The sequence below is a fragment of the Amphibalanus amphitrite genome, unplaced genomic scaffold (assembly GCF_019059575.1).
Source record: "Amphibalanus amphitrite isolate SeventyFive unplaced genomic scaffold, NRLGWU_Aamphi_draft 000763F_arrow, whole genome shotgun sequence".
In the NCBI taxonomy this organism is placed as follows: Eukaryota; Metazoa; Arthropoda; class Thecostraca; order Balanomorpha; family Balanidae; genus Amphibalanus; species Amphibalanus amphitrite.
The window spans coordinates 110,593-135,989 of record NW_024882257.1 but is presented as its reverse complement, the minus strand read 5'-3'; the positions used below and the strand labels follow the sequence as shown (position 1 = coordinate 135,989).

The window sequence follows — 25,397 nt, the reverse complement described above, 5'->3', positions numbered from 1 at the left end:
TCATAGACTATTGGGGTTTATCTCACTTCATCTCACCAAATTTGCGATGGTCGGTCTGTTTTGGATCAGAATGAGCCCAAAGGGAGCAGATCCTACCAGCTTGCATCATTCCACTATCCTGTCTCGGCTCCTATCGTGTCTGTCCCGCGGTATCTGACACACTATGTCCGATATACACCCGCTCACCGTACCCGTCTGACCGTGCCTTCTCGGTCTGTACAACAGACGAAAGGTGCAGAGTCTGGTGGACGACGCGCTGGGCCAGCGCAGTCTGGACACCAAGGTGGTCTACGACTACGACTTCCTCGTGTCCACGTTCTCCCGGGAGGACAATAGCATCAGGTGAGAACCTTTTCCAGGGAGGACAACAGTCTCAGGTGAGAACGAGAATAGTCTCAGAGAAGAACTTTATCCCATGAGATCAAGTCTCAAGTGAGAACACTGGCTCGGGAGGACTGTCCGGAGGGAACGATGACATTCTCAGAAGAGGCCGTCAACCTTCCTCAGAGAAGATAACGGCCTCACCTCGAGATGAGGACTGGTCGTCTTTCCACGTTTCCTCAGGAGGATGAAGTGAATGGTTGAGCACTGGTCGGTAACACATAAATGCGACAGCTGACTGAATCGTCTATGATTCTTCTAACCTTCACTCTTGTACGGCTCTATCGCCCCTCACCGACTCGACTTCTGTTCTTAATATGTTCGAACGCTATCTTTCCAGGGTTCTGGACAACCACGACGAAAAGACGGTGTCATCGACCCTGATCGAGATCAACCAGGAGTCCAGCCTGCGCTTCGAGTCCCGCTTCGAGTCCGGAAACCTGCGTAGGAGCATACGGGTAGGTTTGCGATTGCGACACGAACAGGCAGTCACAGCTAGCTTCCTAAACCAGTCACTATTTCTTGTTTTATCTTTTCTGCTAGGTGCCCTCACTACGATTTTTTCTGCACCAAATGTAAGTCATACATTCGGTTTATCGTTCTCTAGTCAAGTCTTTTAGTTAGTTCTCTTCTTTCGGCAGACCTTTACGATCGTGTTGCTTGTTGTTCTTTACATATTGAGGGTATGGGTGTTCATTTTTACTCTCCGCAGACGGGTCCCCACGAGTACGACCTGATCCTGTGTCCGGACGTCAGCTCCAGTCGACACCAGCAGTGGTTCTACTTTGAGGTGTCCAACATGCGCGCCGACCTGACCTACACATTCAACGTCATCAACAACGAGAAGCTGCGCTGCGAGTACCAGACAGGTGCGGTACCAGCAGCGCCAGACGACGACCGTCAGCGACGGCGGTGACGGCTTCGGGGAGGGGGGGGGGGGCTTCACCCTCGCCAGACCCGTCGATTTCCTTCGTTCGTCTTGACCAAGGGGCCGACGGGGTGAGTGCAACCCAGCTCTCATTCCTCCCTAAACATGGAATGCCAACTTGACTTTGATTACTCAAAATACTCATAGCGCCTTCCATATGAGGCTGTGACGACTGTTAATTTCCACTCACAGTTCTCCCGCTCCTCCACTCGCTGTCACAAACCCCCTCTCTGCCCGACGGCAGGGATGCGCCCGGTGTTGTTCTCTGTGAAGGAGTCTCTGCGCGGCCGACCGCACTGGACCAGGGTCGGGATGGACGTCTTCTGCTACCGGAACGCTTACCGCAGACAGGCGCGACACCCGGGGAGTCGAAAACAGGTGCGTTAGGGGGAGGGGATACCGCGGACAGGCCCCGCACCCGGACAGCCGCAAACAGGTGCATTGGGGGAGAGGGGGGGGGGGTACTGTGCGTACCGTGGGCACTGGGCAGGCCCGACTCCCGGGCAGTCGAAAGCAGGAGAGGTAGGGGAGGGGGAGTACTGTGCGTACCGTGGGCACTGGGCAGGCCCGACACCCGGGCAGTCGAAAACAAGTCAGTTAGGGAAGGGAACGCGGCGGTACTGTGTAGAGATCGGGTTAAAGATAACACTGTGATAAGTGGTGGTACGGTCTGTGTCCGTATTGATGTTACGTTCCTTGTGTTTTGCAGCAGGGAAAGCACAACCGTGTGTACTGCACGGCCTCGTTCTGCGTCAAGTTCCCGCACGACGCCGACGTCTGCTACATGGCCTTCCACTACCCGTACACCTACACCAGGATGAGGGTGAGATAGATGCCTACCACTACCCGTACACCTACACCAGGATGAGGGTAGGTGCTGGCTAACGCTCTCGGAATAGCCACAACTCTGCTGTTGTAGTAACGTAATCTCTTTGTTTTTGTTTTGTTGGGTTAGGCCCTTTCGGTCTGACGAGACCATTTCAGAGCCGGAAGGATGACAGAAAATAGGGGGTACACCTACACCAGGATGAGGGTAGGTGCTGGCTAACGCTCTCGGAATAGCCACAACTCTGCTGTTGTAGTAACGTAATCTCTTTGTTTTTGTTTTGTTGGGTTAGGCCCTTTCGGTCTGACGAGACCATTTCAGAGCCGGAAGGATGACAGAAAATAGGGGGAGACATTGGTCTGGGCAGGCACCCTAGTGAGTCACCGGGGCCGAGCCCGTCCAGAGGACAGGCCACCCAGCCCCAAGGTACTCACTGCACCCGGCTACGGGGTGCACTTCTTCGGGAGCAGCGGTGCCGCTCCAAGGGAGCAGCCCGCATGAGATAAAGGTGCCTGTCCAGCCCGGAGGGGGTTGCGGCGTGGAGGAAAAGGATTTCAGTATCCTGAGGATAGAAGCACGGAACGGTGAACGTAATCACTCCAGTTTGGGTGTAGAAACTTGCATTTTTATTGGTATTATTTGTGTAGATTGGGTAACTGCTTTTAATTGAACTGTAAAGAGAGAAAAAAAGAAAAAAATAGAAAAAAACTGTAAAGTATGATGGTGATGCATGCGAGTTTTTCGAGCCCTTTGTAAGTTAGGATGTTACTCAATGCAACCCTACCCTACCCTACCCTACCCTACCCTACCCTACCCTACCCTACCCTACCCTACCCCTACACTACCCTACCCTACCCTACCCTACCCTACCCTACCCTACCCTACCCTACCCTACCCTACGCCTGCGGTTGCGCAGGCTACAGCCGCAGGCGATCTGTTGGAGATAAGCGTTCCTGGTTTTCTTGGAGCTATTCGATACACCATTCGGATGTAACACCTGTGTCCGGCCATGAGTCAGTGAGTTCTCAGGCGCTGTAGGAACTGTTACTCCTGTAGCGTAACACCGGTCCCTCCGTCTCCCTCTCAGACGGTGCTGGAGCTGCTGGGGAGCTGCGCCGTGTCACCGGACATCTGGTGGGGTACTGAGACCCTGGCGGCGGACCTGGACGGGAACACGGCGTCCCTGGTCACCGTCACCGGCCACGGACCCCAGCACAAGGTCAGTTCAGAAACACGGCGCCCCTGATCACCGTCACCGGCCACGGACCCCAGCACAAGGTCAGTTCAGAAACACGGCGTCCCTGGTCACCGTCACAGGGCACGGACCCCAGCACAAGGTCAGTAATCAGAAACACGGCGTCCCTGGTCACCGTCACAGAGCACGGACCCCAGCACAAGGTCAGTTCAGAAACACGGCGTCCCTGGTCACCGTCACAGGGCACGGACCCCAGCACAAGGTCAGTAATCAGAAACACGGCGTCCCTGGTCACCGTCACAGAGCACGGACCCCAGCACAAGGTCAGTAATCAGAAACACGGCGTCCCTGGTCACCGTCACAGGGCACGGACCCCAGCACAAGGTCAGCTCAGAAACACGGCGTCCCTGGTCACCGTCACAGAGCACGGACCCCAGCACAAGGTCAGTAATCAGAAACACGGCGTCCCTGGTCACCGTCACAGGGCACGGACCCCAGCACAAGGTCAGTTCAGAAACACGGCGTCTCTGGTCACCGTCACCGGCCACGGACCCCAGCACAAGGTCAGTAATCAGAAACACGGCGTCTCTGGTCACCGTCACCGGCCACGGACCCCAGCACAAGGTCAGCTCGAGACGCTACGAAGACGTGCGCTGATAATTGAGGGAGCCAGAGTGGGCGCCCTGTTGTAGCGTCAACATGTGTAGTAATGACGTAGGTATATCGTTTCTTCTGTAGTCATTGAGACAGTCACTGATTGGCCTAAAGAATGAACGGGCTCAACGATACTACGGATCACTTTGCTTAATTATTCCGCCTATTCTTCCATGCCTTATTGATTTGATTGTCTCCGCGTTTTATTTCTTGAATCTCTCGTCTTAACCTTCTCCCTCTCTCTCCCCGTAGGAGATGGTGTTTTTGGACCACCTCCTCTTCTCACTCTCTCTCTCTCTCTCTCTCTCTCTCTCTCTCTCTCTCTCTCTCTCTCTCTCTCTCTCTCTCTCTCTCTCTCTCTCTCTCTCTCTCTCTCTCTCTCTCTCTCTCTCTCTCTCTCTCTCTCTCTCTCTCTTTCTCTCTCTCTCTCTCTCTCTCTCTCTCTCTCTCTCTCTCTCTCTCTCTCTCTCTCTCTCTCTCTCTCTCTCTCTCTCGCTTTATCCCACCATCTCTCCCCTCTGCCCCTTCAGAAGGAGATGATGTTTCTGACAGCGCTGATTACCCCTTTGGCCTCTGCCCCTCAGAAGGAGATAGTGTTTCTGACCTTCCCCACTCTCCTCTCCCCCCAGAAGCAGATGGTGTTCCTCACTGCGCAGATCCACCCCTCCCCCTCTCTCCTCTCAGAAGAAGATGGTGTTTCTGACCTTCCCCACTCTTCCCTCAGAAGGAGATGGTGTTCCTCACTGCCCGGATCCACCCGGGGGAGAGCGGCGCCTCGTGGTCGCTGGAGGGCACACTGCGCTTCCTGCTCAGTGACGCGCCAGAGGCGGCAGCCCTCCGAGACCGGTTCATATTCAAACTGGTGCCCATGCTGAACGTGGCAGGAGTCGTCAACGGATGGTCAGTGAGAGGGGGGACAGGGGTGAGGGGGGAATGCCGGGTGGGAGGTATGAGGACTGAATGAGAGGGGATGGAGTTGGGAAGGCGGCTACCAGGATGAGCATCTACCGTCTGTGGATAAAGCGGATAAGGTCCGGCTCCAGGTAGCGCCGAGATGAGTCATTTGACTTGCTGAATCATTGATATTCTTCAGAAACAAGTGCAGTTTTGATAAGTAATCAGGTGACAGGTGACTATCTCAGTGACAGGTGACTATCAGGTGACCGTCTCTGTGTTTCTGTCATTCCGGCAGTCACCGGTGCGGTCTGACGGACGAGGACCTGAACCGGCGCTGGAAGACGCCCGACCCCCACCTGCACCCGGTCATATACCGGACCAAGGTCAGTGAGGTCAGCGGGGGGACTCAGGGCGGTCAGTTCCCAGTTTGAGCGCCGGTCGCGATAAGAGTGATCCCACCCCTCCCGCCTTCTCAGTGCGATAGCATAATGCAGCTCTGGTTTGCTCCAAGAACCTCTTGCAATGCGTCTAGGGCTCGGAGTGTTATCCGATGCATTGTTTTCACATGCTAAACCGTTTTCAATACGGTCGTTCTCGTTCAGTCTTTCCGAAAATGCAGTATTCTCAAAGCCGTCCCGCCGCCGCTGTCCGTTCAGGCGATGCTGGAGTACTCGACGTTCGTGCTGAAGCGGCCGCCCTACCTGTTCTGCGACTACCACGGACACTCGTGCCGTAAGAACATCTTCCTGTACGGCTGCAGCAATCGGCGCTCCTGGCTGGCCGCCGACCGCGAGGCGGCCGACAACGAGCCGCTGGTCAGCTGCCTGCCGCAGGTGAGACCACGAGGCGACTGCCTGCCGCAGGTGAGACAGGGAGCCGCATGTCTGCCTCAGGTGAGACAGGGAGCCACCTGTCTTCCTCAGGTGAGACAGCGAGCCGCCTGCCTGCCTCAGGTGAAACAACAGTCAGTCGATTAATGCCGTCTTCGACGCTAGTCACGGCTTGAGCTGGTCCATATCGAATGACTTGCACCATTTGCCTGTGCTGATGACGAGTGGAACCTGAGCCATATCTCTTACGGCCGGCTGCTGGTTTCCAGTTATTAATAACTTTGAGACAGGGGTACGCTTTCTTGAGTGCGTTGCGCTCGTGTATATGTCGGGGGACAAATAGTATCTGCGACTGGCTAGTAATTATCCGTGTGTCGTACAGGCGCTGTACCGTGTGGCGCCGGCGTTCAGCCTGTATCAATGTGTTGTATATACAGGGCCGGTGTTCAGTCTGTATCCGTCTGTTAAACAGGCGCTGTACCGGGTGGCGCCGGCGTTCAGTCTGCGGTGCTGCCACCTGTCGGTGGAGCGCTCCCGCGAGACCACGGCCCGGGTGGTGGTCTGGAGGGAGCTGGGCGTGCAGCGCAGCTACACACTGGAGAGCAGCTACTGCGGCTGCGACCAGGGACCCTACCAGGTACCGGCAGAGGGCGGAGACGGCGGGAACGGGGCCGGGGGAGGGGCGGCCTGGCAGGGTCCTCCTGGTCTGGTCTGGTATGGTCTGGTGTACGTTGTAATTGACAACTGGTCGTTGTATTTGATGATTCTTGGGAGAGTACGCCTAGGAAGATACGAAAGTGGCGAGCTTTGCTTTGAGATGTGGTGACTCGCTCTGGAACCTTTATTAACGCTAGTGGTTATAATTGCGTACGTGGACGGCGAATATTCATCGTACGCACCCTAAACGTGTCACCATGCGTCTGTAGCCGCGCCGATACCGCTACCTTTGTAATCTGTCGACTGTGCCCCGGCTGTCTCCCTGCCACAGAACCGAACCACCCTCTGTATGTAACGACTAACGCATGTTTCATTCATGTGTCCGTGAACATTCCACCTCGGCTGGGCCAAACCCCTAATCTATATATTTTCTCAATCCTTCAGTTTCCTTTTCTTCTCCTCGCTCGTCCTACCTTGCCGTCTGTCTGATTCTAATCCCCTGATGAAGCTCCCAGAGCCCGCCTGACCCCTCTGCCGCGGCTGGGCGCGCCAGGGCTCCCACCTGTCCACCCAGCAGCTGGAGGAGACGGGCGCCCGACTGGCCGTGGCGCTCCACCTGATCTCCGTGCCCGGCGACCTGGCCAGCCTGGAGCGCGCGCGCGCCGCCTACTGGTCGGTCACTCAGGCGGCATAGGGAGGGGTACTGGTCCGGGGAGGGTAGGGGGGGGGGACGATAGATGAGCCGGCCACGGGACTCCGGGGCGGACCTACTGGACTTAACAGTGGGGGGCAGCTTCAGTGTTCCAGTTTTCACTTTCGTTTTCTCGCATTTTTTTAACCTGTTGATAAGCTAAACATTAAGTTTTTATTTGCTGGCGTTAACTTTCGTCGGATGCGACACACTTTTCACATCAAATTAACCTGGTTTAATCAACCTGTTTAAGAGCTAAATTACACGATGAGTCTATTTATTATTATTTATCACCACACCGCAATGCCGTTCTTTACCCACCGCCAACACCTTTGTTGCACGCTTTGTAACTGTTTTGTGTGGATCCTTTGCGCTTATAACTTGCACGGCTGTAACGCTGCCTGCCCGTGTCCTCGGCTATACTCGTAAACGTATGCCAAGTCTCACTAAAAGATTGCTGTCCCGGTCACTGCAGTCACTTCAAATTTACCCAGCTTTATCTAATGTCAATATAATGGCACATTTCGCTCTCGAATATTCGATGATTGTTTTCCTTGCTGTTTTTCCCAACACCACCTCTCCCCCTCTCGCCCCCTCCCCGCCCCATCTGACCCCGTGTCTCTCCGTGTTCGCGTGACCGGCAGGTGGCGGCCGCAGGATGAGTTTGAGCGAGAGTTCGCGCTCAGCTCCGCCACAAACTCAGACATGACCGAGTCCGATGACGACACGGATGACGTCACCTCCAGCACCGTGACGTCACTGCGCTGATGGAGTGATGACGTCACTGCAGTAGGGGCGCCGGCCGTCTGATGGGTGGTTACGACGGAGGATTGGGGGGTATAGTCGGAGTTCTCGCTGTTTGTTTTGATGTGTACCGAAACTGCAGCTGTGGGGGCAGCGTCACAGAGCTCAGGAGACGAATCTACGCGGGTCTACCAATCACTAACTGCACAGAGATTCAGGAGCTGCTCTGCGCCAAATTTTATCATGTAACGGCATTGCTAGATAGTGTTTTTGGCATCGTACATTTGACGATCCTGTGTCGGCGACACTGCTCTCCGTCTCTCCTGTTTTAACAGCCGTAACCCAGAGCTTCCTATCCGTCCTGGGTCCTCTGAGGCCCCTGTGTGTGACATTATGGCCCTCTGAGGGTCTGCCACTATGGGTCCTCTGTTGCCACTATGAATCCTCTGAGGGATCCCGTGTGCTACTAGTGTCCTCCAAGGGTCCTGTGTGGCACTATGGGCCTTCTGCGGGTCCTGTGTGCCGTAGGGGATCCTGTGTGGGATACTGTGTGCCATTATCGGTCTTCTGAGGGTCCTGTGTGTCACTATGGGTCCCCTGAGGGTTGTTGTGTCGCTATGGGTCCTCTGGGTTTCCTGTGAGCCACTACGAGTCCTGCGAGGGTCTCTCGTGCTACCATGGGTTCTCTGGAGGTCCCGTGTGCACTATGGGTCCTATAAGGGTCTCATTTTCCACTATGGGTCCTCTGGAATCCTGTGTGCCACTATGAATCCTCTGAGGATCCTGCGTGCCATTATGGGTCACATGAGGGATCTGTCTGCCGCAATGGGTCCTCTGAGGGGTCCTGTGCGTGCCATTGTGGGCCCTCTGAGGGTCCTGTGTGCCACTTTGGGTCCTCTGAGGATCCTGTGTTCTCTGAAGATCCTGTGTATTACAATGGGTCCTCTGAGAACCCTATGTGCCACTGTGGGTCACATGAGGGTCCTGTCTGCCGCTATGTTTCTTCTGAGGATTCTGCGTGCCACTGTTGGCCCGCTGAGAGTCCTGTGCGTCACTATGGGTCCTCTGTGTGTCACGCGGACCCTCAGGAGATCCTGCGTGTCACACGGGGGCCTCTTTGAGTCTTGTGTGCCACTGGGGGTCCTGCGTGCCACTATGGGTCCTCTGGGTTTCCTGGGTGGCACTAAGGGTCCTCGGGGTTTCCTTTATGTGCCATTGTGGGTCCTGTCACCTGTGTGCCACTATGGGTCGTCTGAGGGTCCTGTGTCCCACTATGGGCCCTCTGAGGGTCTTTTGTGCGACTATGGGTCCTCTGTGTTACCTATGTGCACCACTATCTCATTGTGTGCCACCAGCGTGACTGTGTGCTGTGCTGTGTGTGCCTGTGACACCACTCGCCGTGCCGTGGAGTGACCGGTCACCGGGTCACGTGACCGGTCACCAGGTCACGGGGTCAAGGCGCCCTGCCAGCTCCGCAGGACGAACACCAAGTGCTTTCCCACGTATAATATGCGACCGGAGCATTCCAAAACATCTGTAATATCACATCGGTAGCAAATTAATGCTCTCACCTTAGTGGGCGGGTTAGACTCATGCGGCTTAGCACACGAAGCGGCATCTGTATGCAAGTGTTTAACAGTGTGGACTATAATTGTATGTGTTGACGGAATATGATATTTATGTTGGACTGTTAATGATATAACTATATTTTCAGTGATGCATGCCGGTCATGCCATGTAGATAGTAACACTGCCATTGAACCTAACTATGCCTCGCACTGGACAGTTACTGGACTTGTAGTGTTATTTGTTATGGTTATCAGAGTTTAACATGTCGGCCGTGCATTACACAACTCCCAGCGAATGAATGGTAAATCTCTTTTTAGCGTAATCAATGTTCTCTAACCTTTGATAGCACTCTATCGTCACCGTTCACTACACACCGTCTCAATCTGATCCCCGCCGCGTCCACCCAGTCAGTCCCCTCCCGTCTGTGTATCGAATCCTCTCCCTAGGTAGGGCCTACCCTGGGTCCTGACGTGTTGTTGTGGCGGCGGGCCGCCTCAGTTGTTGCGTTTGTTGTGTTGTTGCGCCGGCCGGTCAGGCTGTGTTGGGTCCGTCCTGCTGTGTTGTGGAGTGGTGTGAAGGTCCGCCCTCCGCCGAGGGGATGTCCAACGTCTCCCAGAGAACAATACAACTGACTTGTTTGCGGCTAACTGTTCGATCAGCTGACCAACTTACGTTGCTGAGGAACAAGTCCGGGGTCACATGGAAGTCATCTGGCGCAGGAACCGGATCCCCGTCTTCTATACTGCGGACCAGAGTTCAAATCCCTGCGCAGAGCTCTGATGAAGCCGACCTAAGGAACCTTGGGTGTAACAGTCAGGCACTCCGTCCTGTAAAAGACATGGCGAGTAAGACAGCGTGCACACTAATAAGCCTCCCGTTGTGTCACATTTCCGCAGACACTATCACGTTTACAAGCTCGCCACTGGACAGCGATGATCATATATATTACCGACGATGAGTGCGTGGAAGCGAACATTCGAGAGCCGTCCCGGGGCCCGCTCGCGGCCCGAGACACACACAGGGGGGCTCAGATGCCCCTGCTCGCCGTCTACCGCCCGTCGGGCCGCCGCGCGGCGCTCACCACTACGGCAATGACCTAGACCACGAGTCGTGACGCGCGCGCTTAAATACAGTACTGTGTTAAAAGCGTCACTGGAAGCTGAGTCGGGCGGCCGGCCGGCGCTGCTGCAGGCCGGCTGCCGCCAATACACGCTGCAGGCGGGACGGGCCGCCCGCGGGGTCCGCCGGACTGGGGGCCGCCTCCGGGGAAGCTCGTGTGTCCGTCTGACGGGGTCCATCTCGCTGGAACCCTGCACAGGGTCCATCTCACTGTGACCCTGCACTAGTGGGTGGGGTCTGCCCCTGACTGAAACAGGGCGCCCCACCCTCGGCGATCACTGTGCCTCACGTGCCGGCCCGGCCTGGCTCTCATACAGAGTCCTCTACTGGGCCGGCCGCGCACTGCCGGTTCGCCGCTGGCTCACTAGGTGGCAGTGCGGGCGCGCCGCCAGATGGCAGTGCTGTGTTGTGTGATACCTCAGCCGGTCGGCCCGGCTCAGACGCGACTGCAGGTCTCGCAGCAGTGCGTCTTGTAGTATTTATATCTGCAGAGGCGCGCCTGCTGTACCAGTCGGCAGTTGTTGAATCGGTCCACACAGTCTGCGGGAGAGGAATGCACGGGCGCGTCAGATGCGGGAGGGGCCTGGGACTCAACATTAACAGGTACGACTATAAAAAGTAAACACCGAGGTGGCACACCGTTCCATGCTTCTATCATCAGGATACTGAAATCCTTCTCCTCCACACCGCAACCCCCCTCCGGGCTGGACAGGCAGCTTTATCTCATGCGGGCTGCTCCCTTGGAGCGGCACCGCTGCTCCCGAGGGAGCGCACCCCGTAGCCGGGTGCAGCGAGTGCCTTGGGGCTGGGTGGCCTGTCCTCTGGACGGGCTCAGCCCCGGCGACTCACTAGGGTGCCTGCCCAGACCAATGTCTCCCCCTATATACTATCATCCTCCCGGCTCTGAAATGGTCTTACTGGACCGAAAGGGCCTAACCCAACAAAACAAACAAACAAACCGAGGTGGCAGCAGCGAACTACGCTATTATCGGTCACAACTGAGTCCATCACAAACGATAATGGTTCACGTGCAAGCAAAGCCAAAGATAACGAATCATTCACATTGCCTATTAGATATCATTAATGGGAAAGGAGAAACGTTCAGGTCTTCACCCGCCCGGCCCTCAGCCCTTCAGCCTCGCCCGGTCCTGTCTCACCGGCCGCGAGGCTGTTGCTCTGGTCGCTGTGCTGCTGGTCGCCGGCCGGCCTCTGTCTGTGTTTGTGGTGTTTCCGCGGCCGGTCGCGGTGACCGGCGCGGTGCTGAGCCGGCCGCTCCACGGCCGCCGGCGCCGCCGAGGCGGCCGCCTCTGTGGCGGGGGCGGGGGCGGGGGTCAGAGGGGGCGCCGCGCCCACCCACGGCTCTCGGGTCGGCTCCAGAGAGTTATCCCTCTCTGACGGAGGGTCGTTCACTATCGTATTGACCACGGCGTCATACGTCTCCGTGGGACTGGCCCGGAACGGCTCCAGCGAGCCGCTGGCGCGGTCACTGCCATCTACCGGCGGCGCGGCCAGTGACGAGTGTGCGCCGCTGGCGCCGGGCGGCGCTGGGCTGCCGGAGTCGGCCGGCTGGGCGGCGGTGCTGGTGCCGTTTGGCGAGGCCCAGTCGAACAGCGCTGCAGGGGAACAGAGAAGCGGTGCGGTCAGCCTCTGAAGCCGGCGGCTAGCGCGGCCCGAGAGACACGCAAAAAGCAGTGCGGACGGTACACAAAGCAGGGCGAACGCGCGGACATCCGTGGCGAAAAGCAGACAGTCGTGGCGAACGGCACACACATACATGGCGCAGCGAGACAGACAAAGCCGAGGACTTGTGCTCAGGCCTGACAACGAATAAGCATGTGCTCAGTTACAAAGGATGCTGAAGCTATTTATGCAAAATGTGTGCAGTTGAACAATCACAAAAGCAGATGCGTAAATCAGGAATCTGTAAGCAGTAAACACAGTCACCCTTACCTACCTCTACAAGCCTTAACTACCCATTTCTACTTTCCCTGACAATCCGTACAAATTCCTGTACCTCCCTGCGTTAATGCTCGTCCATACGTACCTCTCCTGGGACAGTCGGCCAGCCGGCAGGCCCGGCTGTCCTGTACCCCTGTCCTGTACCCTACTGTACCCCCCGTCCCCTGTACGTACCTCTCCTGGGACAGTCTGCCAGCAGGCAGGCCCGGCTGTCCTGCGGCCGTCCGTCAGCCGGGCAGCTCTGTGCCGCCGCTCCGGCCGCCGCCAGACAGGCCACGGCCCGGCTCTGGCGGCCGGCGCCGCAGCTCGACGAGCACACCCCCCAGTCGGAGCCGTGCCAGCGGGCCGCGCACGCCCCGCCAGAGCACGGCTGACGGTCGGCCGGCCGCGGCGCCGAGCACGCCGACTCGGGCACGACGGCGGGCCGGCCGGCGTCCAGCCGCACACAGGTCACAGGGCGGGTCTGGGCGCCCGCGCCGCAGGCGTGAGAACACTGGGGGACGGGGAGGGGGAGTTAGAAGCACATAAAGGCGAACATCACCAGATCCACCAAAAACCTGAACAAGAGCAAAATGTTCATCAAAATACAGAGCATACCGTCCACAGACAATCAACGACTTTCAAACGATTAAAGAACCAGAAATCAGCACTACCAACTGATAATTTCAGCTACATGCTCTGCCGTATCGTCATGCTCCGTCATGTCATCAGTGTCACCCCTCCACCCACGGCGACTCACCCTGCTCCACGGTCCTGTGAACCAGACTCCCGCGCAGCCTCTGTCTGTCTTACAGGGCCGGGTGTCCTCGGGCCGGCGCTGGTTCTCACAGGAGCCTGAGCAGACCACCTGGCGCCACTGGACGCCCTGACCGCAGTCCACAGAGCACTGGAAGGGGGGGGGGAGTCAGTTAATATCACAGGAGCCCGAGCAGACCACCTGGCGCCACTGGACGCCCTGGCCGCAGTCCACAGAGCACTGGAGGGGGGGGGGGGGAGTCAGTTAATATCACAGGAGCCGGAGCAGACCACCTGGCGCCACTGGACGCCCTGACCGCAGTCCACAGAGCACTGGAGGGGGGGGGAGTCAGTTAATATCACAGGAGCCGGAGCAGACCACCTGGCGCCACTGGACGCCCTGGCCGCAGTCCACCGAACACTGGAGGGGGGGGGGAGTGAGGGGGTCAGTTGTCAAACGGACGGTGTTTACTTGATGGCTTTGATACTCAAATTCATATGATCAAGTGCTGCACCTAAAACAAAACAGCAGCACACACTTTGTAGTCTTTGTGTGAAAGCCTAGTTCGAACTTTTTACACTGCTTCCAATGGCGATCTCTCTCCCCTCCTCCCCATTCGACCATCCGTTCCGGCCGTACACTGACCTGTTCGCTCCACTCGCTAACCATCCACGAGTCGGTCAGCGACTCCGACTCTGACTCCGACTCTGACTCCGAGTCGTCAGAGTCAGTACCGGTGTCGGTGTCCTCAATCGAGCCGCTGCGACACATCCTCCGGCGGCACTGCTGGGTGTCGCGCGGCCGGTCCGCGTCCGAACACAGTCCCTCGGCCGGGTGGCAGGTGACCTCGCGGGTCCGCTGACCCCAGCCGCAGGTCACCGAACACTGCGGGACAGGTCAGAGGTCAGGGGTCAGGGGTCGGGTCAGATCATCCATCTCGCGGGTCCGCTGGCCTCAGCCGCAGGTCAACGAGCACTATGGGTCAGGTCAGGTCAGGTCAACATGATTCAAGCCGGCGTATTACCACGAAAACGGATCCAGATGTATTGCAAACAACTAACGTCCCTTGTGCGTAACACAATGTTTACTTTCCGTTGACAGTTTTTTTTTTATCCCGACATCAACTAAATTTTACGCCAGCGTCACTGCTGATCAGTAGCTCTATACCTATCAGTAGCCCTCCCCGCACAGCCCCCGTCCCCTCTACTGACCGGCGACCATCGTCCGATGCGCCAGAGGCCGCCGGCGCCGCAGGCCGGCTGCTGACAGGGCCGGCTCTGCTCGGCCGGCTGGCCGCCCGGACATCGCTCCGGCGGCTCCATCCGGCCGTCCCTCACACACACCATGGGACGGCTCTGCTGGCCGGAGCCGCACGACACGCTGCACGCAGACCACGCGCCCGGCTGCCACCTGAGGGAGATGCAGCGGGATATACGTCAGGACTGGGGAGGTACAGCAGCGAGACGGAGACTGTCACCTGCAGAGACACGAACGGCACACACATGAGGAGTCGTGGGGTAGAACAGCGGCAAGAGAAGCTCGAATGGCATTATACGTTGTCGAACATCATTTTCTGTTAACGAAAACTCATGAGACAACAAACGATCGCTGGACATAACGTGTCAGGACGGAATGTCACTGCAGCATTGTGAAGTCTTGGCTGGCTTAACACGGCGGTATGATGCTCTTACATGGCCGGACAGGGCTGCGGGTAATACATATTACCTGACTGAGCAGGGCTGTGTGATTATCTTACATTGCCGGGCAGGGCTGCGGGTTGCAGCTGAGTGTGGTCGGCTCCGGCCTACTGAGCTCCTTACAGTCGCGGTCGGGCGCCAGCTGCTTCCGCTTCCGCTTCATACACACCACCTCCGTCGTCTTGGTACCTGTACAGGGGACATCGGAACATTGGCCAGCCGTCAGCAGGTTTAACACAACTGACAGCACCAACGTCTTCCCTCTGCCGCTGACAGGACGGTCAAGCAAGCAAGGTACGGTGCAAAGACCATTCTCCTAAAAAAAAAAAAAAACACACCTTAATTCCATGTACAAATATCTGCGTCTGCCACCAAATTTATCCAATCTTCCCCCTCCTCTTCCACCCTTTCCATTCTACCCCACTCTCCCCTCCCGCCCTCTCGCCTCCCAACTTCACTCCCTTCCCTCCCGCCCTCTCCCTCCTCTCACCTCCCCCGCAGGTTTTGGTACACTCGCTGAAGCCGGTGACGACCCACTGGAAGCGGGAGCGCCGCCGCCGCCGCCTCCGACGCCTCTTGTGTCCGCCGGGAGTGACGCCGGCGCCGCCCGGCCGCTGGAACGGTACGGCCGAGTCGGGCCGCCGGAACGGAGCTGTGCCGCCCGCAGCGGGGGACTGGTACAGCGGCGAGACGAAACCGCCTGCAGGGGGGGGGGGGGCAGAGCGGTTAGATTGGGGAGAGGTGTGAGAGAAGGTTGCGAACGGGCAGCGACAACAGACGAGATAGCGAGCAGCCACGCTGCGACGTCTGCTGCAACTCTCAGATGACGACGCTGGCATATCAAACTTCATACAGCTTGAGCCTGTATGCGGAATGCGGATGCACATGAGAGCAAGACAGACGATACATAGCAAATCAATGCCGGTAAATAAAGCATCACGACCCAACCTATGACCATCGTCCGAAGACAAACTAACTCCATGACCCCTCGTCCGCGTTTAGTTCCCCGACTGACCGCGAGAGGGCAGCGCGGGCGCGTCGTGCGCCGGCGGCGGATCGGCCGGCCGGCGCAGGGGCACCAGGCTGTCCGGCATGGCGGCCACCTTGCCGGCGTCCGGACCCGTCAGAAGCCGCGGCAGCACCGAGGTCAGTGACGAGTTGCGCTTGATGGCGTACTCGTACTTGATGCCGCGGTTCACCTGGCGATATAACAGCTGGAGGGGGGAGAGGTCAGGTCAGGTCACAGCTCAGGGGGCAGGTCAGGTCACAGGTCATGTCAATTATAAAGGAGCGAAAAACAGCGTCGCACAAAAGAGTATATATAACAAAGTAGAGCTATGCGTGCGTAAACCAACGTAACCCGTAAAACATCGGCCCATGCCAATAACGTCAAAAACGTCAATTCAAGTTCGTGTACTTTAACCCGCGCACCGACGGGGGTCTGCGCCAACTTAGTACCGACGGGGGGGGGGCGGATGACCGCCCCCCCCCTGAGATCTCGAGAACGAAGCAAGATAGCGACAAGCGGTAAACGGCATCGGATACGCACGGACAAGGTCTACAATTTTTGCTAAGGTCATTTTCAGGTCAGGTCAAAGATGACGTCACAGGGGTCGAAAAAGTCAAAATGGCGGCGCTAGATATGGAGAGGGTTTTTCTCGAATAACTTTCGAAGTAGTCAAGATAGGAACAAACTAAGGGCATCATCGTGATCCTCTCGTCAATCCGCATCGAATGATATATATGTTGACCTCGAAAGGTCAAGGTCAAAGGTTGACCTCAGGTCACGTGACCTCGAGGTCATCATGTATATCATTTGATGCGTCTTGACGAGCTGAACACAATGAGACCATCCGCGCGGCTGTATCTTGTTCCTGTAAGGAGTTATTGGCAAAAAACCTTTGGTGACCTTTGATGACGTCACATGACCTTACAGCTGCCCAACAGCAAAACAGACCTCAAGGTAGTGAAGGTTGATCGTATGTGAAGTTATGTATGGTATATGGGGCCATTCCGACCCGTTTTAGTGGTAAAAACAGGGAGTTGATTTTTCCCCCATTGACTTATAATGGGGAGGTCGCGAAATTGACCTGACCTTAGGTCACCGACATCAAAATTCCGAGATATACAAATTGTAGCTACTAATGACCTAATAACATCCTGCGACTTTCAAAGGCCTCCGACATCTACTGTAGCTCTGGCACGGTGACAAAGTTGCAAAAAAGTGAATTGAGGTTGGGTCATTCAAAGTGACCTGGTGACCTGACCTTTAAAGTTAGGAGGTTCAAACTTGCACACCATGTGTAAAATTGATGAGAGAATAGTCATACCAAATTTCGCGGCGCTACGCGCCGCGGTTTTCCCGCTATCCGCGAAAAACCTCAGGGGGGGGGGGCGGATATCCGCCCCCCCCGTCGGTGCGCGGGTTAACGCCTTTCTGCGACCACTTACGAATATGTCGACGGGCTCTGTGGTGGGTCCTTTGGCCGATATGATTTCGCCGACTTTGCGTTTGTGGTGCTGCCGCTGGTATTTGAAGGTGGTGCCGGCGCCGGCGTAGTTCCCCGACAGGTCGATGTTCCAGTTGCCGTTAATGATGAACTTGCCCCGCGTGTCGCCCAGCGCTGAGACGGAACGGTGTTAGTAGCATGCGTCAGTAAAGTACAAACAACCGACATGACACCATATCAAAATACGGACGCCACCACACACCAAACATCAGACATCGTTCCGAGACGGACGTTCATGTGTACCTTTTTCTGCCCTCTAGCCGTCCCCGAAAACCGGCGGTGACCTGCACAGAGCTGGCAGCCGTTCAGAAGATCCCGCCCGCCAACAGCCCTTCATAAACACTTCACAAGTTCAGACCTCTCCAAGACCATTTTACCAGTTCACTCAGATCCAACAACAAGCACTAATCAGTACTTAAAGCAATCCTGGCTATATGGGCTGGACGACGTCACTGTCTCAGACCGGACCTGTCTGACCTCCAGACGACCTCACTGACCTCTGACCCCCAGTCCCCTCCCTCTGAACCCCCTAACATCATCAGACCGGATAGACGGTAACCAGGTGAGCCCGCTTGTTAGTGTTTGTCCGTCCGCTCCCCTGGGCTCCTCACCAGCGAACACACCCGTGTCTCAGGGGTACAGGGCCGGTGAGGTGCTAATATAATAAACGGCGGTGAGTAGCAGCGGATGTTTGGTGTCAGTATCTGGGTGACTGACAGGTGGGCTGTACGAGATGACTCGACCTGGCAACCGGTCGAGAACTCCATGGAGTTCTCGATCGGTCAGGAGTCAGACAGGAGTGTCTGCAGACACTCCTGTCTGACGTACTGGGGTAGTTTCTGAGTGGCGCCACGCTCTGCTCTAGGCTCCCTCGCTTTCTCACCCTCCCGTTCCCCGTCCGGGTTACGGACAAAAGTACGTATTGCTAAAGTACGTAGGACAAAAGTACGTAAGCAAAAGTACGTAGGATTAAAGTACGTATCGCAGAAGTACGTACAGTATAAAGTACGTACAGACAAAAGTACGTCAGGGACAAAAGTACGTATCGCAGAAGTACGTACAATATAAAGTACGTATGGACAAAAGTACGTCAAGGACAAAAGTACGTATCGCAGAAGTACGTACAGTATAAAGTACGTATGGACAAAAGTACGTCAGGGACAAAAGTACGTATCGCAGAAGTACGTACTGTATAAAGTACGTATGGACAAAAGTACGTCAGGGACAAAAGTACGTATCGCAGAAGTACGTAGGGTATAAAGTACGTATGGACAAAAGTACGTCACGGACAAAAGTACGTATCGCAGAAGTACGTACGTAGGGTATAAAGTACGTATGGAGAAAAGTACGTCACGTACAAAAGCCTACGCATAGCAAATGTACGTAGGGTATAAAGTAGGGTGGCCTTGGGCAAGACGCCCCAAATAATTTGTTTTGCTACATAGGTACAGCCCACCGCTAAAGTAATGTAGGGTTTTACCAATCTCAACGGTTGGCTTTGACTGGCGATTATTTAATGCGGAGTGATCGAAAAGAAGATGTCAATAGCTACTAAAGTTGCAGCTGCAAGGGTGACGATACATATAAGCTACATTCAAAGTTTCATTGTAGTCTGGCTAATCGTTCCTAAGCTTCAGAAGCAGAACATACCCATGACTGAAACCGCAGATTACTTCTGCTGTGGACTGTACCTTCTTTTGTCTCACATCACCTGGAAGGCCAAATTTGTGCTCAATATGTTCTTTGGACATTTATTTTAAATTCCACCCCTCAAATTCATTCACTTATGATCGGACTCCCAGCTAGGAAGTGATTTGTGAAGCAACTGCAAATGGGGCATTTTGCCCCAAACCCAGGGCAAAACGCCCCACGGCCTGAGGCAAGAAGCCCCATACACTAGATTAAAGATTGAACATGGTAGTTGGCTAAATCTTACATGAGAGGTCCGTTAGACCGCTGGAGGCACGGCATTGAAGGTAATACCTTCCATCCTATCAAGTGTTCAGCTATGACACTATTGTATGACCAGGTTTTTCACCTGCCTCATAAGGCCAAATAATAAATTATTGCAATGCAAATCAGTTAACAATATACTTCTTTTGCCATACAGTTGCTGAGAAAAATACATATGAATGCATAGAAACTTGTTGTTCGCCAGCTACCGAACATTAGGAAGTGGATAGTCCGAACAACACATGAGGTATTGAAACGCCCCACGGGGCTTTTTGCCCCGCGACCTACTGGGGCGTTTTACCCCATCACGTAGTTCGGTCAGCGAACAACGCCTTGCGCTCCAGCAAGACATAATTTATTACGAACCAACCCGGCATCATAAGCGTTAGACAACAGTTGTTCAAAATACATAGAAGTTGTTAACCTGATGTGGACCACAAAAGAACGCGATTATGTATAATCAGACAACCAAACATAAAAATCACTCAACAAACACATTTTTGGCTATATCTCCCTAGAGAATTATCACAATTTCTTTCCAGTCTGCCCATATAATGATCATATAGTGCACATTTAACAGAAGAGAGGATCTTTCCCCAGAACCCTGCCAGTTCCGAGAAACATCGGTGAGGCGTTTTACCTCGGCGGGGCGACTTGCCCCGGTCTACCCTACGTGTGGACAAAAGTACGTCACGGACAAAAGTACGTAGGGGAGAACGGGGCGATTAGGCCGCCCTTTTGTAAAAACGATATTTTGATAAAACCAGTGCGCGTTTGGTCGACTTCTCCATGGAGGGGTGTGGGGCGTTCAATTGTTGTTCCGGCCTGTTACTTGCATCATGTCGGGACACCTCGTTTCGGTAGCAATTAACCGTTCTTTCAAAGACTGCACGGCGGCCAAATGACCCCGGTACCGGGGTCATTTGGCCGGGGAGTGGGGTCATTTGGCCGGGCATGTGATTCAGAGATATACCCATTACAGAGCTGAGACAACCTGAAATATTGACGCCCAAGATTGTGCTTAACTCATGAATTCTGGATTGACTCGACGCATGACTGATGTGACGATCCAGACGCCCCAATGCTGACACAAATGATGAACATCGTGACTCATCTTTGATTCGCCTGAAATCCTTAATTTTTCCAAAGACTAGGCTTGCACTCGATTCATTTGAATCAGTGCAAGTGAGGAGCCACATTTGATTTACGAGCTTACGACTCATGAGTTGAGCACTGCCCAGTGATAACAAGAGCCAACTGCAATGGCTGCCAAATCGTAGATTGCTTTAGACGACAATCACACTGCAAAAAAGTCATTTGTGCACGAGTTGTTTGTTTATTTCAAACTCTGTCGTAAACATGAAATAAAAACGATTCCAGCAGGTCCCGTCTTCGACCCAGCACTTAACACGCGCACCGACAGCCCCCCCCCCCCCCCGCGGATATCGGCGGGCAGAGGCGGACGGATATCCGCCCGCCCCCCCCCCCCGTCGGAGTTATTGGCGGCATGGACACATGTCCAGTCATCACTGCGCTTCACTGTTTTTCGCCTTTGCGCCCCTGTTTCTTCGACGGTCCAGCTCCCAACGTTCGATGGTTCGACGGTCCAGCTTGTGGACCCCGCTTTTTGCTCCTCGCAATACGTGCCTGTTGCTCGCCCTCCAAAGCCGTCCGCTCCGGGCTGTTAGTCATGATTTTAGAACGCCCTTTCTTCCGACCGGCTTTTCGAACGTTGATGCGCAGCTGCGGAAGTGGTCGGATCCGGATAGGCTCTGGGCTTCCGACAAGCAACTAAGACACGGCGACAGCAGGCGGCTGGAGCACGGCCGCGGCAGGCAGCTGGAGCACGGCCGGCCCCGGGGCTGGCGGCTGGAGCACAGCCGCGGCAGGCGGCTGGAGCACGGTCGAGGCTGGCGGCTGGAGCACGGCCGGGGCCGCGGCGTGCTGATTTGCCGTCGCTGGGGCGACGACCGGTGCGAAGACCGCCGGCGGCGCAGTCTTCGTCGTCGAAGATATCCCGGTTGAGCGGCGATATCCCGGCTGCTTCGAATCCCTTAACCCTATTCCTGGCGGGCTCCGCCGGGACAAGAAACTGGTGGGGGGGGGGGCGATTCGGCCCCCCTTCAGATCTCAAAAACTACACATCGCAGCGACAAACGGCGAACGGCGTTTGATAGGTCGTTTAAAGATCTACAACTTTTACATAAAACATTTTCAGGTCAGGTCAATATTGAGGTCACCAGAGGTCATCAACGATAAAATGTTTTGGAATTAGTTACCTACTAGGGTTACCCGCGTGCTCCGCAACGCGAAGAAGGGTTATTTTTGACCCGTGGGTATTGGGTTGGTCTGTGTCGATTTGGTTGGTATCCATTTCGCTCGATTGTTTTTTGACGGCCAAGCATTTTGTAATAAAACAAAAAAGATACATCGCATCGAGGTGCCCGTGTCGTATTATCATGCGTTCTACTTAAGAATGATTCGAAAACTGGCATGAAGTCTTTTGAGGGCCATCGATGAATTTCGCTAAAAATGACAATGTAATGGTTTGGAACATTTACATTTTTAAGAATACTGTTGCTCATCATGCAAAAATGAAGAGTGAATATTGGACAGAATTGAATGCTCTATCCAATGGTACCATATTCAATTGCCAAAGGTATCAGGTTATGCAGCAAAACCCGTGTAATTAATAAAGTGGCACATCATTGACAAACACCATTTTCTCCTGTGATTTGCACCACCTTGATTTGGATCAATTAGCTTTTCACAATTTTTATATGAGAGGCGGTACATTTCTTTTGCAAATAGGCGTTGTTTCAACTCGCTCCATTTAACGGTCACCCAAAAATAAAATTAATTCCAAAATCCGTCCAAAACGTCAATTTTCCACATAAAAGTGCCCTCCCGGTGCACGTGGCGCGTGCCATCCCCTGCACCGCACACCATTCAATAGCCCGTTCGATTCTCTACACGATGCTGTTTTTCCCGTGCCGGTCGGACCCCTGGCCACCAAGATATAGCACCGGGACCGGACCCGTGTCGGCCAAAATTGGCCGTTTTCGCCCGATTTCGCACGCCGATTAATACATGTAAAGTCTATGACGCGAATTTGCACTTTTTGGGCACGCGCCACGCGCTCCCTATCGACCCGATCGAGCCCAGACCCCTCAAAGGCACGTCGCGCATCCTTGATCTATGAGTTGTGCAAATTTCACAGGGCTAGGTGCAACGGTCTGGCCTGTAGTCCACGCAAAGCACCACCAAGTTGGGACCTCGGTAACGGACAGACGCACCCTCCTCAAATAGTAATATAGATATAACTTTTAAACTAAGAAACATAGAGACATAAAACCAATACATTTTTTGTTGCTCTCGCCGAGGCGATGCGAAATAAGTATGTGATGACCTTCACAGGTCAATTTAAAATTTGACCTGAGGTCAAGGTCAGGTCATTCATCAATGAGGTTGTGGGGTATGGTCATGCTGCATACCAAACGACGCGCCTTGACCAGGCGAGCAGTTTGGTACCACTTCCAAGTCTTTAGCACCATCATGTCGTGATTTATTGACAGAAAAACGATTTATGACGTCACATGACCTCAGATGACCTTTGCCGGTGCCCCTGTCAATTAGCGGCACCAGGATCATCACCGATGAGATAATCTTCCATAATACTGAAAGAACTGGGTGGTTTTGACTCGTTTACACGAAGCAGGAGGCGTTTCAATATTTTCCCATAGGCTTACAATGTAAAGGTCACGAGTCTGGCCTGACCTCAGGTCACAGATATGAAAATTCTGAGATATACAAATTGCACATACTGGTACCCTAACTAAAGCCTGAAGAGAAGAAATTGATCGGTCAAAAACTCTAGCTCTGGCGTGATTGCAAACTTTTCTGAGGTAGGGTCACCAAACCGCCTCTGGTGACCTGACCTAAGGTCAGATCAACTCAAAATTTTCAGAAATGTTGCGTAAAAGCCTTTTAGAAAAAGTCAGAAAATTTGAGCTTCCTAGCTCAAAGCGTTTGGGAGATATAACCAAAAAACCTCAGGGGGGCTCCTGAGGCCCCCCCCCGCCAGGAATAGGGTTGAGGATGTTCTTCCGCGTGAAGGTGGCGTCTTAGGCACGACGAAAAATCGGCGCCACCTGGAAGAGGTCGATGTGACGTCCCGGGTTCACCATCTGCCGCCGGGTGCCGAAAGCCAATCAGCGGACACCTTGGTTAGGTCGTCCCTTGCATTTAGACTGCGCCGCATTACCATCCTCAGTCGCAGAACTTAGCCAGCGCAGCGCGTCGCTCGCAGACTAGGCAAAAAATCAACTGAGTCGCTGGGCGGCCAATTCGCCCCGTATGGGGCGGCCAATTTACCCCAATATGACATTTTTAGGAAAAGGGGTCCGCAGACAAGCAAAAATTGTTACTTAAACTTGCAAAAGGGTCAGACAGCTCCCTGAATTACCAGATTGTTCTACCAATAGAGTTAAAATTTTGATCTCACCCAAATAAGGGACACCATGCAACTTTTCGTAAAGAAGAAAAAGTTACGTTTTTTAGCCAAAATTCAAATATCGTTGGCTTTACAAAAAAACTGGGCGTCGCCGAGTTTCCTTAGTTTCTTTCAAAAGTAGTTCTTATGACGGCGGATGAAGTCATATTAAAAAATAATCGCTCGGGGCCGTCAAAACGCGTAGGCATGGGGCGGCCAAAGTGACCCGGGCGGCCAAATGATCCCGCTCTCCCCTATAGCAAATGCACGTAGGGCATCAAGTAGGTATAGTACGTATAGTCGGTCAAATATGTATCTTTCCCGGCCGGCCCACCCCACGCTGGGCAGGTCGGTAACTCAGTCGGTGACACTACAGGGAAATAAGCTAAAATTAGAGCGCTCTATTTATTGCTCCCGCTACTTCACCGTCTCCCATAGGGTCCTGTGTTGAGCTGGTGTCGAGGCTCTAAAAATGACGCCGATTTTTGCACCCTTCTCACGAAAACCGCTCGGACCGCCTGGAAACTAATTGTTCCGCTCTAAAAATTTCATGATCGACGGGAAAATGAACGAGGAAAAGATTGGTCCTGAAATAATTCTGAACTCCCTGTAGAACATATCGAAATATGGCTGCAAACTAGGAGCATGTCAAAATCGACAAAACAATACAAATAAATTTCCCGGGATTTTTTTATTTTCCATGCATCTGTGTATGAAATCAGTCGGTTTTTCGGAAAGATCGTCTTCTGTTTAATAAATAATTCCATATTTGCAATCGAGAATAAAAAACATTTCTGCTGTGACAGCAGTTTTGGCATTGCGCCAGCAGCCAGTAGTGTGGCGTGCGCGGTGCTGCGTGGTCGTCGGGACGGAGTTGTGAGTATTTTCGGTGTTTTAAATGGTTGATGGCCATTTGAACCAGCTTTATATTATTTCCTACCAATTTTTGCATCAAATTATTGCTTTGAAAGACCATTGAAACCCCTTATCTCTTCATGAAACACGATCATATTAATCGTCGACGAAAATGGCGCGTGACTCCATGTGCGTTTCGATCGAAATAAATCGTAAATTAAATAATATTCGATGATAAGTATCATATTCTAGTGACACGTTTTCATAAAATAAGGCATAAACTTTGCAAGGAAGTCAACATTGGATAATTGGATTCTTATTTTGCTCACATATCCTTGTGGTAGTCAAATGGCTCAATTGTTAGATAAATGTAAATATATGTTTTGGCTTGATGTTTGCTGTGAAACCACCCAGCCACTTGCTGGTTGAGTGGTTTTCTGATAATTACCTGATAATCATTTCTCCTTTTCCTTAAAAGAAACTAAAATTCTTTTCAAAGTAACCCATTTTTAGGAAAGGCGGCCTGCTCATTGACATTTCATGTTCTTGTTTTGTTATTGCTGGCAGTATTTTGATACAATAATGCAATATGAATGTTTTTGTGTAATAATAAGACCTAAGACAAACTTAGTTAATGCGTCAATCAAACACCCAACAGAAAGATTGTGAGTCCTTGTGACGTGAAGTAGAATATTCTATGAATGT

The 25,397-nt window shown here is 53.8% G+C and overlaps 2 protein-coding genes across 4 annotated transcripts in view; one reads left to right on the top strand and one right to left on the bottom strand.

Moving 5' to 3' along the window:
- The window catches only part of LOC122365777 (cytosolic carboxypeptidase 1-like), a 58,643-nt gene extending 48,625 nt beyond the window's left edge, over window positions 1-10,018 (top strand). For both annotated transcript variants that reach the window (XM_043337304.1, XM_043337303.1), the window contains 12 exons: window positions 226-342; window positions 722-839; window positions 1,094-1,250; window positions 1,554-1,687; window positions 2,019-2,132; window positions 3,223-3,354; window positions 4,709-4,884; window positions 5,177-5,264; window positions 5,538-5,714; window positions 6,184-6,348; window positions 6,922-7,040; window positions 7,704-10,018. In XM_043337304.1, the coding sequence (XP_043193239.1) occupies window positions 226-342; window positions 722-839; window positions 1,094-1,250; window positions 1,554-1,687; window positions 2,019-2,132; window positions 3,223-3,354; window positions 4,709-4,884; window positions 5,177-5,264; window positions 5,538-5,714; window positions 6,184-6,348; window positions 6,922-7,040; window positions 7,704-7,827 (1,621 nt within the window). In that variant the 3' untranslated portion in view covers window positions 7,828-10,018. The remainder of the gene's footprint in view (window positions 1-225; window positions 343-721; window positions 840-1,093; window positions 1,251-1,553; window positions 1,688-2,018; window positions 2,133-3,222; window positions 3,355-4,708; window positions 4,885-5,176; window positions 5,265-5,537; window positions 5,715-6,183; window positions 6,349-6,921; window positions 7,041-7,703) is intronic.
- A 278-nt stretch (window positions 10,019-10,296) lies between these two features.
- The window catches only part of LOC122365781 (thrombospondin type-1 domain-containing protein 4-like), a 110,115-nt gene continuing 95,014 nt past the window's right edge, over window positions 10,297-25,397 (bottom strand). For both annotated transcript variants that reach the window (XM_043337312.1, XM_043337313.1), the window contains 10 exons: window positions 17,334-17,506; window positions 15,898-16,096; window positions 15,373-15,582; window positions 14,942-15,071; window positions 14,397-14,595; window positions 13,831-14,070; window positions 13,189-13,335; window positions 12,624-12,942; window positions 11,648-12,103; window positions 10,297-11,030 (listed from right to left, as the gene is read on the bottom strand). In XM_043337312.1, the coding sequence (XP_043193247.1) occupies window positions 10,927-11,030; window positions 11,648-12,103; window positions 12,624-12,942; window positions 13,189-13,335; window positions 13,831-14,070; window positions 14,397-14,595; window positions 14,942-15,071; window positions 15,373-15,582; window positions 15,898-16,096; window positions 17,334-17,506 (2,177 nt within the window). In that variant the 3' untranslated portion in view covers window positions 10,297-10,926. The remainder of the gene's footprint in view (window positions 11,031-11,647; window positions 12,104-12,623; window positions 12,943-13,188; window positions 13,336-13,830; window positions 14,071-14,396; window positions 14,596-14,941; window positions 15,072-15,372; window positions 15,583-15,897; window positions 16,097-17,333; window positions 17,507-25,397) is intronic.